Genomic DNA, 15,042 nt, shown 5'->3' with positions numbered 1-15,042 from the left:
AATATGATATAATTCTTAATACATTAAGTTTGTGTTTGGATTATGATGAATTATAATACATACTTAATTCGAATTGATTTCACCCAATAATAGTGTGAATTGAAATATATTTTACTTTTATCTTAGTCATGTGTAAGTAAATAACGTGTGAATTTAAGATTTGATCGATCATTTCATTATAAATAATAAAAATATAATCAAAATTTATGAATTTCAAATCCATCTGACCAATCGCGATATAAGATTTCGAATGTTTTTGTTCTCACAACCAAAAAAAATTATTACAAGGAATTGGGCTTGTGTTTAAAATTATAATAGAACAACAATTGACCTGACCAAATGTTTTAGTACAAGTTCATTAANATGGGTAAAATCTAATAGTAAGCCAAGTTGTTAAATTAGTGTTTAATAAATTGATTTGAGTAAAATCTAATTAAGGCATAGTTTGAGGGTGTGAACTGAAATTAATTTTATATACAGTTTTAAGCAGGCCATCTGTTCCACACCATTAATGGTTAAGTAATCTAATAAATTACAGAAAGTAAATTATATATAATTTAAATAATATGTCATAATTGTAAGTATATCAAGGTGATCAATGTATTTGTTTCATACTTTTTTTTAAAAAAAAAAAGTGAGAAAACTTTAATCGGCCTTTGAATAATGGCTTCTTTAAACGTTTTATAATCAAACCGTGTTATGTTCTTTCGTTAAAAAAATTATTAAAATTTTAAAAAATTGAAAGATATATAATTAAAATTAATTTTAACAATACAGATGATCAAAATTGTAAAGAAATAAACACATATGATGAATTACAATGGTCCCTCAATATCCCCAAAATAAAACCAAAAAAAATTTGTTCATCTTTTTTTTCTCTAAATCAAAATTTGAATTTACCAAAAGTTTTGCTTGTCATAATTTCATTAATTTAGGTACAATAAATATAGGTATACCTAACCTATATATACAATAACCAAATAGAGGTTGGTGTAGCCACCGAACCAGCTAGCCAGAAATAGTGTAGCATAGTACCGTCACAAGCATGCTGATTCCTTGTAGGTTTTTTGTGAGACGATTTCACGAATTTTTATCACGGGTCAATTTTATCAATATTCATGATAAAAAGTACTATTCTTAGCACAAAAAGTAATGTTTTTTCATGGATGATGCAAGTAAGATATCCGTATCACAAAATACGATCTGTGAGACCGTCTCACACAAATTTTTCTCCATCTCAATTTTCCGCAAAGTCTTACAGATTTCTTATATTATCAGTCAACCACGCACACAACTATGATGTATATATAGCAAAAAGAAGTGATAATGACTAAAAAAAAATCAATAACATATAGCTCATCTGTCTTCAAGATCTCAAATATAAAACGAAATTTTCAACTCGATAATTAATTGTAATAATATTCGTCTCTAACTAAAAAAACAAAAACAAAACAAAACAAAGGACACAAAAAATAATATAAATCTGTGTAGCAGTGTGTTAAGTTTAAGGGTTTTATGTATTTGGATAAAAGAATATTATGGGTCGTGATTTATGAATATATGCAACTTGGATTTGTTGGGAATTTTAAAAAAAAATTGGACAACTGAGTACTCCATTATACCTTTTACTTTGATAGGAACAATGTATACCACAAATCATTTCATGCTTTGGGCTATGATATATACTCGAATACAACTCGACTGGATTTACACATATTGGCTCGACCAACCCGGTCTCTAATGTTACAAGAGATGAGAAAGCATGAGAGTAGAAAGAAGGGAAAATTATAATTTTAGTCATATAATTCGTATTTTTTTTCATTTTTATTCATTTTAAAAACGAATTTGTAGTTTTAGTATTGTAACTTGCATATTTTTTTTTCATTTTTGGTCATGCTTACGGTGTTTTGCATTTTTAACCATGCAACTTGCATGTTTTTTTTTTTTTTTTTTTTTTTTTTTTTTTTTTTTTTTTTTTTTTTCATATTTGGTCTTGTTAACGATGAATTTGTATTTTTAGTCACATGTTACTTTTCCCTTTTTCGTCATTTTTTGGCCAATGAATGAAACACAATGTGTATATAATTATCAAATATCTATCTTCAGTGAAATAATTTTAAACATCATGGATTCATATATCTCATGCTCTCAGTTGATTCAAAATACTGACTAAGCGCACACATTATGCGTGTAATATACATGAATATTATGTATTGTACCCAATTTGTTTTCGAAGTTATTGATCTAATTTTAATATTCTACAAATTAAATTAAATTAAATATAACATGATATTTAGTAAGATCATTTTTTATAATTATAAAATATTAAAAATTTCAAGCACACTCTATTACACTAAATAAATACATGAAAGGACAATTTTGGAATTATAAAAAAATTTCATCAAAATGTAGTTAAAAATATGGATTAACAATGTCATACACTAATGTTGCAATTAAATCGAAGAATATGAATTTGAGGAACTATTTTGGGGACAATTTGAAATTGCTTCATGTTAAGATGAATTTGAAATCCACCAAAATGACTCAAAAAATAATTATTTGCGATTTGAAATACATTATCAAGTAGATATGCCTAAACAAACTAGTGGATTTTATTATTTTGAAATATATAAATTTTCGTCAATCCAAATACAACATAAAATTAATCAAATACATGGTTTCTCTCACATGTTTCGCAATATACCTTAACTGATTGATTAACACATGCTCTGTGCGATGTTACTTCAAAAAAAAAATTATCTACATAAATTCAATAACAAATAAAAATCACAAACAATCGTGTTTTTTAGGTTGGATAACACAGATAATATTGATTTTGATTATAACAAAACTTGTTATTATCTTTCTAACAAATTTAGTCAAGTGTGAAGTTGTTAGCTCAATTTAAAAGCTGAAACTCAAAATCAACTAATTTGAAAATCTGACGAGCTACAGTATTTTGATAAAATCCGACAGCTCTGTGATGAAAATGACAAGCCGCTAAAACAACTAAATAGAAAACTCAATTATACACAAGTTCTTTTTCAGAATAACTCAGTTGGTTCGGATATTATTTAGACGAAATATTAGTCCCAAGATCAAGCTGACGTAAACGAAAACAGCAATCACCTCAGTCTGATCAGTTCTGGTATATTGGTCATATATCTCATTTCGATTATTCAAATGGAACGATTCAATATATGTTACGAAGATAAGAGAATGATATAAAATCAACTTCACAAGTCAAAGTTTGAATCGGATAAGAAGAAACTGGTAAACCATGATAAAATTTATGGTTTTGCACTTAATGAAGAACAAGTTTCAGATTGCCAACAATAATATCTGTCAATCATATCTCTTTCATACAAACTTGGAATTGATTGATACTTGATTCCATGAAAAGCTAAGTTAAATGGAAAAAATTTTCATGTTTATCATTTTTTCTCAGAAATCGATGAATCAGGAGTTATATTCAAAAGAACAGAATAGCTCGACTTGATCAGCTTGAATTGGTTTAGTTCAAGTCAGATCAAAGGGATCGGACCAAATCAAAGCAAGCCCAAATGTGGTAATACATTTGATATATACATACATTGTAAAATTCTTCACATACAATCACTCACACATATACATGATGAGAGTTGAGCTTCAAAGTTTATATGAGTGAGTTTACATACAAAGACATTGAATATTGTATTTGTAGTTTTGACATAAGAGATGTTAAATATTATGTGGATTGTAAGATTGTAGCCTATAATCGAGTGTGCTAGGAGTTTCAATTAGGCAATAGATAAGTCTTAAGTTGAAACGGATTTGTATAAGGAGTTGTATAAATCAAAGTCTTCTGGTGAATCCTTCATAAGTGGAAGAATGGGTGACATATGTGTTAATAATCTTTGAATATCCATAAACAAATTATTGTCTATTTATTTATTATATTTAATTATTGCTATTGTGTTTAAGTTGCATTGTTAAAGTATTTTATGTGTTCTTAAAATATCAAAATATTGCATACAAAGTGTTTAATATATACAGTACTTCAACCATAACATTTTTATACATTCAACTTGCATATCTTTCAATTGTTTTGAAAATATTTAATCAGTTTTTATGAAGATTATTTTGAGTGTCTTCTGCTTGATTTGAAAATCAAACTCGGTTTAATTCATCGGTGTTCAATATTTCAAAAATCGAGCTATTGTAACTCAATGCTTCTCCTTTAATCGATCCTATCAGTGTGGTAGCTCGAGTATGTAGTACCAATTCTAAAGAGTGTTTGCAACCTCTATAAAACGTTATTATAGATTTTTCTTAAACAAATTTTTAAAGAAATTAAAATTCAATCTCATATTTTAACGAAAAATCTATAATCACTTTTCCTCTCCTAAAGTCTGATCAAGTGATCAACATCATTCAACTGATATCTATTCCTCGATCCTTTGGCCCAAAATGTTCAAAATGAGTCAATGACATGATAAATCTCATACATATACCAACATAGGTTCATTATAGTATTATAACATAACTACTAAATCCTTGAAATCAAACTTGTAGAAAATGAGATGCACTTGCATGTACGTAGAATCCATGCTTATACAAAATTTCAAAAACCCTAGGTACACGGACCTCGATCGTGTCTTAGTCGTACTGGACCCATGCGGCTTACGGCCTTTAACATACAACACACACGGTCAAGCTGACGACCACCGTCATGCTCCCCCTTTGTATCGCGCACACGGATGCCATGCCATGTCCATGGTGCCTCCTTGTTTTTTTTAAACAAAAACAACAGGAGAAATGAAAACCTTATAACTTTTCAACATTTTTACTAATTACTATTTAGGGTTACCCTTATGCGACATTGTTCGATAACTTCAATTTAATAGCTACCATAAGAGAGTCGTAGTTTAACATATTATTTTGTCTAGGATTTACAAATTAGGTAGGACATGGAATTAACTAATCAAATTATTCATTTAAAGAAAGGCACCATGATATAAAATTTACAATAATTGTTTTAGAGAAATTAACAAATTAAAGAAGCACTAATTGTTGTATGTACGCGTCACAATGTCGTCTATTAGGTCACTCGGTCTCATGGATCTATTTTTGTAAGACAAACCGACCCGATTCATACTTGAAGTAAAAAATATATATATTTAACATAAAAAATAATATTTTTTCATGAATTGCATCGGTCGAAGATCTGTATCACAGAATTTTTTATTGAATACCTTGTTATCCTAAGTTTCTTTTAAACACAATAAGATAAAATTAAGTTGTATCAAAAATTAACTTCCTTCAATTTTTTTAATGTGCACAGAAACTTCCAATACACACAAAATAAATATTTATTTATTAAATTTTTTTATCCAAAAAGATTAGCAGCCCGTGATGCAGAACCGGACAAGATATTTGCATTGCTTTTTTTAAATAAAAAAATATTTATTTATTTATATATCTATTAATATCTATTAAGACTCTAATACAGACAAAAAATTGGTATGTTTTTTATTTTCCAATTTTGTCTTTATTTTATATCATAATTACATTTTTTTTATTTCAAAAAGACTTTTTTTTTTTAAATTACAACTATTCAAATAGTAATTTAATCGCTCGATAATTTATCAAATATTACTTTAATCCCTCGATAATTATAAAAAAAATTGTACACACCGCATGTGTGAAATAGCTAGTTATTATTATACTTTTTTAAGACACCTGCATCAAGTAGGCCACGCTGTCTTGAGTTAGTGTACGTAACCCCAATTAAAAAAACAATCGGTGGGCTGGAAATTTATTTAAACATAAAATAATTAACTAAGGCCGTGTTTGGTTAATGGAATCAAGTGGGTTTATAATTTTTTAACCTATCTAATCTCATGTTTGGTACGTTTTTATTTAATCAAGTCAATCTCTCCTATGAATGATTAGATTATATTAATTGAGATAAAATAATCAATCATCACCCCCTATAATTATGTATCCAACTATTAATCCTTCCTATTTTTTCAATTTCACTCTTTTCCTATATATATTCACCACTTCCCGCCATGACCGCCCACCGACCACCGACCGCCGCCGTCTCTGTCGGCCCCACCACCACCGACTGCCGGCCGATCGTCGCCGGCAGCCGACGCCGGCCAATCACTTCCGGCCGGACGGCCGGCAGCCGTCGCCGCCGTCGGCAGCACCGACGTCGTCGGACCGTCGCCGCCACCTCCGCTGCCGGATCGGCCGTCGGAGTGGAAGAAGAAAAAAAGAGATGAAAGGGCAATTTTGTTTTTTCATCAAAAAATTCAAAATTATCCTACACTTAAAAATCTTACAAAACATAATATTATTTTACACCATATATTACATTTCTACGACAATCATTTTCTTTATCATTTACATATTAATCATTAAATTATTTTATCCTCCAACCAAACGCATGCCATAATAAAAAAATAAAAAAATAAAAAAAAAGGTTGTTCGAGTCTAAATAACAAAATGATCGGTGTTGCGACGGATTGATACGATAATCTGATTATTTTGTGTAAAAGTAAAACCACAAAAATGGCGCCACCCCATGTAGCTCTGTTTCCTTCTTCTGGGACGGGAATTTTGATCCCATTCCTCCGTCTAGCCGCCTCCATTGCGGCTCGTGGCTGCACGATCACCGTAATCACCCTCCATCCCACAGTCTCCGCCTCTGAATCGGAACAAATCTCAACTTTCTTCGCCTTGCATCCACACATCAAACGCCTCGAGTTTCAGCTGCTTCCTTTCAAGAAATCCAACTTCTCCAACAAAGATCCTTTCTTTATGCAGGTTGAAGCCATCAGCAACTCAGTTCATCTTCTGGATCCGATCCTTGCGGCTTTATCACCACCACTCTCTGCCATAATATCCGATTTGTCAGTTGCCAACAGCATCTGTCGCTTTGCTTCGAATAAATCCATCTCCACTTATGTTTTGGTCACTACTTCTGCAAGATTTTTCTCTCTAATGGTTCTCTTTCCCAAGCTGGCGCTTCACAAGAGTGTTGGAATTCAAGAAAACGGTCATCTTGAACTCCCCGGTTTAGGACTGGTGCCCGTCTCGAGTATTGCTCCTCCACTGTATGACTCAAACCACTTCCTCTCAGCCCTTCTAGATTCAAATATTCCTTGTCTCAGTAGTGTGAAAGGCATATTCGTGAACTCGTTTGCTGAGCTGGAATCAGAAACGATCGATGCCTTAAACAGTGGAAGACTCATAGCTGATTTAGCACCAGTTCTAGCACTTGGCCCTTTCCAATCTTTCGAGGTCGAAAAGACACCTAATCTTCCATGGCTCGACGAACAAGCTCCCGAATCAGTACTCTTCGTTAGCTTTGGGAGCAGGACAGCGCTGCCCAGAAATCAAATACTAGAACTACGCAATGGACTGGAAAAGAGCGGGTACAAATTCTTGTGGGTGCTAAAAACGAACAAAGTGGACAAAGATGACAAGGAAGAAGTACAACAAGTATTGGGTGAATCTTTTCTTGAAAGAACTAAGAAAAGAGGAATGGTGATTAAGGGATGGGTGAAACAAGAACAGATTCTAGCACATCCGGCCATTGGAGGATTCATCAGCCACTGTGGATGGAATTCTGTAACAGAAGCTGCAAGATTGGGTGTGCCTATACTAGCTTGGCCGCAAAATGGGGACCAAAAGCTTAACGCGGAGGTGGTCGAAAAGGCGGGCATTGGATTGTGGGCGGATTGGGGTTGGCTTGGGGAGGTGTTGGTGTCCGGAGATGACATAGCAAAGAAGATCAGTGAGATGATGGTGGACACGAAATTCCGTGTCAGAGCTAAGGAAGTGAAAGAAATAGTTCGGAAGGCAAGAGAAATCGGTGGGGATTTGGATGCGTTGCTTCGAGGCCCAATGGACGAATTTAATGTTGGGTAATCGATTTTTTCGTGTCCAATACTCCAATTTTGTATTCAAAACACAGTGGAAGTTTTTAAAATTTTTAATTTGACATTCAAATATTATCTTGGGTACTCGTAAAAACAAATATTCATAGGTTGTTTGTAAATATACCTTTAGTAAATAAATCATTTGGCATCAACTATTCCAGTATTAGCGGATATAACACTTGTTGTATTTCCCTACGAACATTTTTCAAAATCTCATTTCTTCAATCCTCCTATAAAGTTCACAACTGGATCGATTGTTCATCTTCTAAATTGTACTGGAAAAGGTTTTTTGTTGAAGAGTAAGGCTCAAACCCTAAAAATCTTGAGGATGGCCGAAAATTTGAGAGAATTTGGAATGCAATTTTCGAAAACTGCAAGAGGAATAACGGAGGCTAGGGTTGTGACTCCCTTACCTTAAAACATGATCATCCTTAACCTAGTTTCCATAATTGTGGATTTAAGTTCCTCAATTAAATTTAATAGGCTTTGTAAATTAATTGGACTAGTCCAACTAATTTAATTAATTATATTAAAGTTCATTAAAAACTTTAATTATTTATCATATTGGATTTGAACTCCTACAAGTCTACTAAACATATTTCTCACTATATTTAATTAAATCTTTAATAAACTCAACATTTGAGTTTAATAATTTAAATTTTCAATTTTTATAAATTTAACTACTTGAATTTATTCTCTCGATGGGAACAAATGATCCAGTGTTTGTATGCATATTAAATTAGATAGCTATATGGCATGCATAATTAGATAACTATTTCCCTAATTTAATTAAAATTTTAACTTTTATTCATGTGAAATTCATTAATACATCCGGTTATTAATTTTATTTCTGTATTGAGGTTTACAGACCCGTTATTTATAGGTTTCGTTACTTAATAAACATAAAATTCTAGATAAATAAGGCAACATTTTTTAGAACATAAAAAAATAGGTGAAAACTTTTATCATATTTTTACGATTAATTAAAGTAATTTTACCATATCACAATAAAATATTTCTTTATTTTATTTATGTTTTTAATTTTAAATGATTCTATCACTTCTAACAAAAATATTATTAAAAAGTAATTTTTAATTTTTCTGTAACACCCTTTATCATTTTTTTTAAATTTTAAATTATTGGATTTTAGATTCACATCCAGTTAGAAGGAAGCTTATTGCTTAGAAATACTGGATTTTGAGTAATTAATACTTCGAAAAATAACAGTGGCTAAAATATTATTTTAGGATACGTTAGTGATATGGAATATGAACAAGTTAGCAATATTATTTAGCATATCGCAAAATTCTTATCTAATTAGAATAACTTTGGTTTCTAGATTTTGATAATTCTCGAGATTTCTGATGAAGTTACTGTTAGAATAGATGTCCTGTAAGTCAAATGTTAGAAAGGAAATTTATTGAATCAGTTGTAATAAACAATCTTTATTTTAATATAATTCATTATTTCATGGTTTTTTATTTCTTTATTTGTATACTCATGTGATCAACCTAGATAAAGACCTTAATTATACTTTAATACAAAAGAATCTTAATTTGATGTTGAAACCCATTTGTAAACATTGTATAATCTAAATTCGTTCTTAGTCGATTCAGCCGCCTAAAACATGGATAAAGGTCGCTTGAGCGAGACTAGCAAATGTGATGTTGTGTACCGCGTTTCTTGCTAAGGTCATAGAGATGTCCAAACATGCAGATGGGTAGTCATATGATGATTATACCGAAATGTCCTCCCTAATACTTTCCAAGTGGTTCTCATTCATCGAGAGGATAAGTCTGTGGTTATGATTGTACATCATTAGTCCTTATGACCCGGAACAACACTGAGGCTCTGTATGCTAGGGTTGTGCTTTGACTCGTTTACCGACTCCATGTGGGTTATCAGGTGGCGAGATTGGGTACATTTGCGACACATGTAGGAGCCAGTGCATTGTAGTCGGGAATTCACTTACGGGTGTGGATATCCTATGTGATATGATGAAATAATAGTGCACGGAATCTCTGTTCACAATATGAGATGTACGTTAGAGAAAAAGTTATCAAAATTGTACATTCGATGCCACTATTCATTTTCAAATATGGTCACATAGTTGTTGAATTCTTATGCAACCCTCGATGAACCAATGATTGCAGATTCGATCGGGATATATGAGATGAATGGACCGTACTGTACGTTAATCATAACCGACTAGTTCTTGCATGCACTATCGGTAATACCTAAGGAATCATGGGACGATGCTACTAGACGCTCTTACCATGATTCGATGAGTTTAATCAGAAATATGATTTCTGATATTCTCATGATCAATTGTTGATACATAGAATGAGGCAAATTAGGGTAAGCCCGAATAAACGATTATGTCCTGAATCACAAAGAGTTGTGAACCCACGGCTAGCTGTATCCCTGAACCATTGAGGGGTCACACAAATACTGGATCATTTGTTCCCGTTGAGAGAAAAATAAATTCAAGGAGTTGAATTTATATAAAATAATTGAGAGAAAAATAAATTCAAGGAGTTGAATTTATATAAAATAGTAAATTCAAGGAGTTGAATTTATGATAATTAAATTTTGAGAAAATAAATTCAAGGAATTAAATTTATTAGATAATAAATTTAAGAAGTTGAATTTATGATACTTAAAATTTGAATAGAATAAATTAAAAGAGTTGAATTTGTGGAATATGATAATTTAATTTATTAAACTCAAAAGTTGAGTTTATTAAATATTAAATATAGTGATAAATATGTTTAATGAGCTTGTAGGAGTACAAGTCCAACATACTAAATAATTAAAGTTCTTAATCGACTTTGATTATGGCCCATTAATGTTAATTATGAAAATTAGGTCATGACTTGGTTATAAAAGATAATAGAGAAGCCATAACTGTCACGGCCCGAAACTCAGGGTTGACACCGACATTGTTTAACAATCACACAATCGAAAACAACCAGCTTCGTAGCACAGTATAACTCAAAACCAGTTTATATCATAATTTCTCAAAAAATTACCAATGTCTTTTCAACTGAAATAGATAATGCGGAAACGTTTACAATGAAAAAAACATACTACTACTAATCTCGAGAATCATCATCCCAAAAATTTTTCGGACTCGTCTTCCTCAACATGTTCTTCATATTTATCTGGGGAGGAGAGAGTAAGTGATGAGTATTTTAATAATACTCAGCAAATGAGGTCGTTCGAACACAACAAACAACATGCAAGCAATTCCACACACACACACACACATATATATATATTAATTTTAATCATTTTCATCAGAGTTCTGACGTGAAATTGAACACAGTAATATTTACATCATATCAATATTTTTCGTTGTCATATTAGTGCTTTTGGCCATCATTGTTCCAATGGAAAATGGATAAAATTTAAAAAAATATAAGTTATTACGATTACAAAAATATTTTTTAAAAAATAATAGAGTGGATGATTTCGTTCTAATATAGATAGCATGGGACAAATATTTACTCTTTTTAAAAAAAAAAAAAAGAAAAAAAAAAGAAAAAGAAAAGAAGATATTTTTGGTTTCATGGGGAAGAGGCAAACGAGGGCGATCAATTACTTACCACCCATCAGGTTGTTGGGAAGCTTCACAGTTTTGAAACAAGTAAAAGGTTGCAAGAATTCAACAACCACCAAAATATTCAAAAATGGCACCACCGCATGTAGCTCTGTTTCCCTGTTCTGGGATCGGCCATTTGATTCCATTCCTCCGTCTGGCCGCCACCGTTGCCGCACATGGCTGCATGGTCACTGTAATCACCCTCCACCCCACCGTCTCCGCCGCGGAATCAGACCAAATCTCCAATTTCTTCGCCTTGCATCCACACATCAAACGCCTCGAGTTTCAGCCGTGTCCTTTCAAGAAATCCAACTTCTTGAACGAGGATCCTTTCTTTATGCAGGTCGAAGCCATCAGCAACTCAGTTCACATTTTGGATCCTATCCTTTCGACTTTATCACCACCACTCTCTGCCATAATATCCGATTTTTCAGTTGCGAGCAGCATCTCTCGCTTTGCTTCGAATAAATCCATCTCTACTTATGTTTTGGTCACTACTTCTGCAAGATTTTTTTCTCTAATGGTTCTCCTTCCCAAGCTGGCGCTTCACAAGAGTGTTGGAATTCAAGAAAACGGTCATCTTGAGCTCCCCGGTTTAGGACGAGTACCCGTCTCAAGGATTCCGCCTCCAATGCTCGACTCAAACCAATTTTTCTCTGCCGTTATAAGTTCAAATATTCCTTGTCTCAGTAATGTAAAAGGCATATTGATGAACACGTTTGACGGGCTCGAATCAGAATCGATTGAGGCGTTGAACAGTGGAAGGATAATACCTGATTTAGCACCAGTTCTTGCTCTTGGTCCTTTCGAGTCTTTCGAGGTCGAAAAGGCACCTAACCTTCCATGGCTCGACGAACAAGCTCCCGAATCAGTACTCTTCGTTAGCTTTGGGAGCAGGATGGCGCTGCCCAGAAATCAAATACTAGAACTACGCAATGGACTAGAAAAGAGCGGGTGCAAATTCTTGTGGGTGCTAAAAACGAACAAAGTGGACAAAGATGACAAGGAAGAAGTACAACAAGTATTGGGTGAATCTTTTCTCGACAGAACCAAGAAATATGGAATGGTGATTAAGGGATGGGTGAATCAGGACAAGATTTTAGCCCATCCGGCCATTGGAGGATTCATCAGCCATTGTGGATGGAATTCTGTAACAGAAGCTGCAAGATTAGGTGTGCCTATATTAGCCTGGCCACAGCATGGAGACCAAAAGTTTAATGCAGCGGTGGTGGAATCGGCAGGCTTAGGATTGTGGGTTGAGGATTGGGGTTGGGGAGGGGAGAAATTGGTGGCCGGAGATGATATAGCTGTTGAGATCTCCAAGCTGATGCTGGCGAAAGATTTGAGAGCTCGAGTTAAGGAAGTGAAAAATATAGCTCGGCAGGCTCAAGAAATTGGTGGGACTTCCGAAGGGTTCCTTCGCCTCCTAGTCGAAGAATTGAAGCTCCAAGAAAAATGAGTTTTATATTTGCGCTGGTTTTCAAGTTGTGTACCATGTTATAATTTTTGAAGCAATTGCAATTCTAAGTAACAGCCGAGTTTTTCCATTTGGACCATACATGAATCTCACGAATCCAAGAAAATTGAACACATTTGATGGTAAAACAATCCACCACCCGAACCAGTGGTGTTTGTTAATCTTGGGAACAAAGAAGCAATCTCAAGTCTCAACAGATCAAACAAATAAACTGGAAAAAGGGCACAGCCATGATCGTTAATATATCCAAGAATTTCCCATGAAGAACCAAGAAACAATCCTATTTCTGGTAGGAGGTAAAGAAATCTTGAAGTCCATCCAAGTAGTTGATTTGTATGTCACAATATGTATATGTTGTAAACGAAACTCAAATTCGGAAATTTTTTGAGGTATGCATATAAATTCATTAAAAAAATTTGACGATATTTAACTTGTTCATTAAATTTTTTTTTTCAAAATTCCAAGCGTCCATTTATTATTGTTTAAAGTGAATAAAATTTTTTTATATCATTTATATAAATTCTGGTAATTTCATACAGAACCACACAAGGTTCTATGGTGTAGTGGTTAGCACTCTGGACTTTGAATCCAGCGACCTGGGTTCGACTCCCGGTAGGACCTCTTTTTTATATTTAACCTTTTTCCTATGTTGCTCTTTTAACTCCCTCCCAAAGCCCAATATACCTACCAGTCGATCCGTTTTGTGGTTATAACATGGTATTTGAAATTAAAAAATATTGTTTTTATCATATATAATTTTAAAACCGATCTCACTAATCAATTTTATGTAACATTACCTTCTTACGACTTAATTAATCATACTTCTTTCTTTCGTCTACGTTTTACATTTTATAAAAGCATCAGTTTCCGCAATTTATTATATTTTTTGATAAAGTTATTTTTGCACCAATTAAAAATATTTTTATCTTCAAAAGTTTTTATAGATCATTTCTCCATCTTAAAAGATGAATTGTTTTTTACACATTGAGCCTAATTTATCCAAATTTGGTGAATTTCCCACTTTACTCTCGGTGTATTTTTATTTTGAAGTCCTTGAAAAAGATCTCATACAAAACATGGTTTTGTACTATGATTAATAAGAAACACGTAATGAATATTACATATATGGATCATGATCATGACCGTTAATAGATAGAGTAAATTCATAAAATTTTGTTATAACTTTTAATTATTGTTTTAATAACGATAACGAAATTATATTAAATATTTACATTTGTAGAGAAAATATATGAATTTTTAAATTTTCAATATTTAAATGGATACAATATTTTCATAAAAACTAATTTAAAACCTTTATATAGTATAGATTTTGTCCAAATATTCTGGATAAAATATATCCATGATAAAAAAAACTANATATATATAAAGTGTATTTACACCTTACTTTTTTATTAAGTGCACTTAATTAATAATATTTATGATGATAAAACCATCATACGTGTTTTTCGATGTGTATTAAATAGTATTCGAACTAGTAGTAAATTGCAAATCACATTTCGGTTCGTATCAATAACTTACAAATCATGTTATTCGGATAAATCTGAGAAGATAGCAAGTGGTCGGTGTGCACGGTTCGTACAATATGTGGTATCGAGTGACACAACATCACCAAAATACTCATAGTCAATTAGCATTCTTGCATCGGCTCAAAAAACATTAGTTATCTGTTCTTCCACATCCATCTGATTAGCATGGTAAAATGATGTATTTTAATATAATTGTTGTTGAAAATATCGCATCAGACAACCAATTTCCCCATATACCATATTTATCTGTCTTTGGGATCAAATATAGTTTTTAGCATCCAACATGGTATAACCGAGACCATCTCTTCCTCCTACATGTTCACTCATCAATTGAAAAATCGATTTTTGTTTAAGCCCAACATCTTTTGCCAAATCAATCTCATAGGCCTAAACTTCTGTAACATTACGTTGGGAAGCCAACATGTGAACTGTCTCTTGAAGATGAAGCGGGTGATTATGCTTTTCGATAAATTCAGTAACCTT

At 32.6% G+C, this 15,042-nt stretch overlaps 2 protein-coding genes and 1 non-coding gene across 3 annotated transcripts; all 3 read left to right on the top strand.

The window, feature by feature from the left end:
- Positions 1–6,523: 6,523 nt before the first annotated feature.
- LOC140986396 (UDP-glycosyltransferase 708G1-like) lies at positions 6,524–7,939 on the top strand. The gene has a single exon (XM_073454623.1). The coding sequence runs from the start codon at positions 6,559–6,561 to the stop codon at positions 7,918–7,920; it is 1,362 nt and encodes a 453-aa protein (XP_073310724.1). The 5' UTR covers positions 6,524–6,558; the 3' UTR covers positions 7,921–7,939.
- A 3,544-nt stretch (positions 7,940–11,483) lies between these two features.
- On the top strand, positions 11,484–13,093 carry LOC140985657 (UDP-glycosyltransferase 708G1-like). Its single transcript, XM_073453531.1, has one exon. It carries the CDS (start codon positions 11,624–11,626, stop codon positions 12,992–12,994), a length of 1,371 nt encoding a protein of 456 aa, XP_073309632.1. The 5' UTR covers positions 11,484–11,623; the 3' UTR covers positions 12,995–13,093.
- A 468-nt stretch (positions 13,094–13,561) lies between these two features.
- TRNAQ-UUG (transfer RNA glutamine (anticodon UUG)) lies at positions 13,562–13,633 on the top strand. The gene has a single exon. It is a non-coding gene; the product is annotated as a tRNA-Gln (tRNA).
- Positions 13,634–15,042: the final 1,409 nt, after the last annotated feature.

The sequence above is a fragment of the Primulina huaijiensis genome, chromosome 10 (assembly GCF_012295235.1).
Source record: "Primulina huaijiensis isolate GDHJ02 chromosome 10, ASM1229523v2, whole genome shotgun sequence".
NCBI classification, from domain to species: domain Eukaryota; kingdom Viridiplantae; phylum Streptophyta; class Magnoliopsida; order Lamiales; family Gesneriaceae; genus Primulina; species Primulina huaijiensis.
The sequence above is the reverse complement of the archived record's forward strand: the minus strand, read 5'-3'. Positions and strand labels throughout refer to the sequence as shown.

Excerpts from the sequence above, each read along its gene's own strand:
- LOC140986396 (XM_073454623.1), top strand. The coding sequence starts at position 6,559 with ATGGCGCCACCCCATGTAGCTCTGTTTCCTTCTTCTGGGACGGGAATT.
- LOC140985657 (XM_073453531.1), top strand. The coding sequence starts at position 11,624 with ATGGCACCACCGCATGTAGCTCTGTTTCCCTGTTCTGGGATCGGCCAT.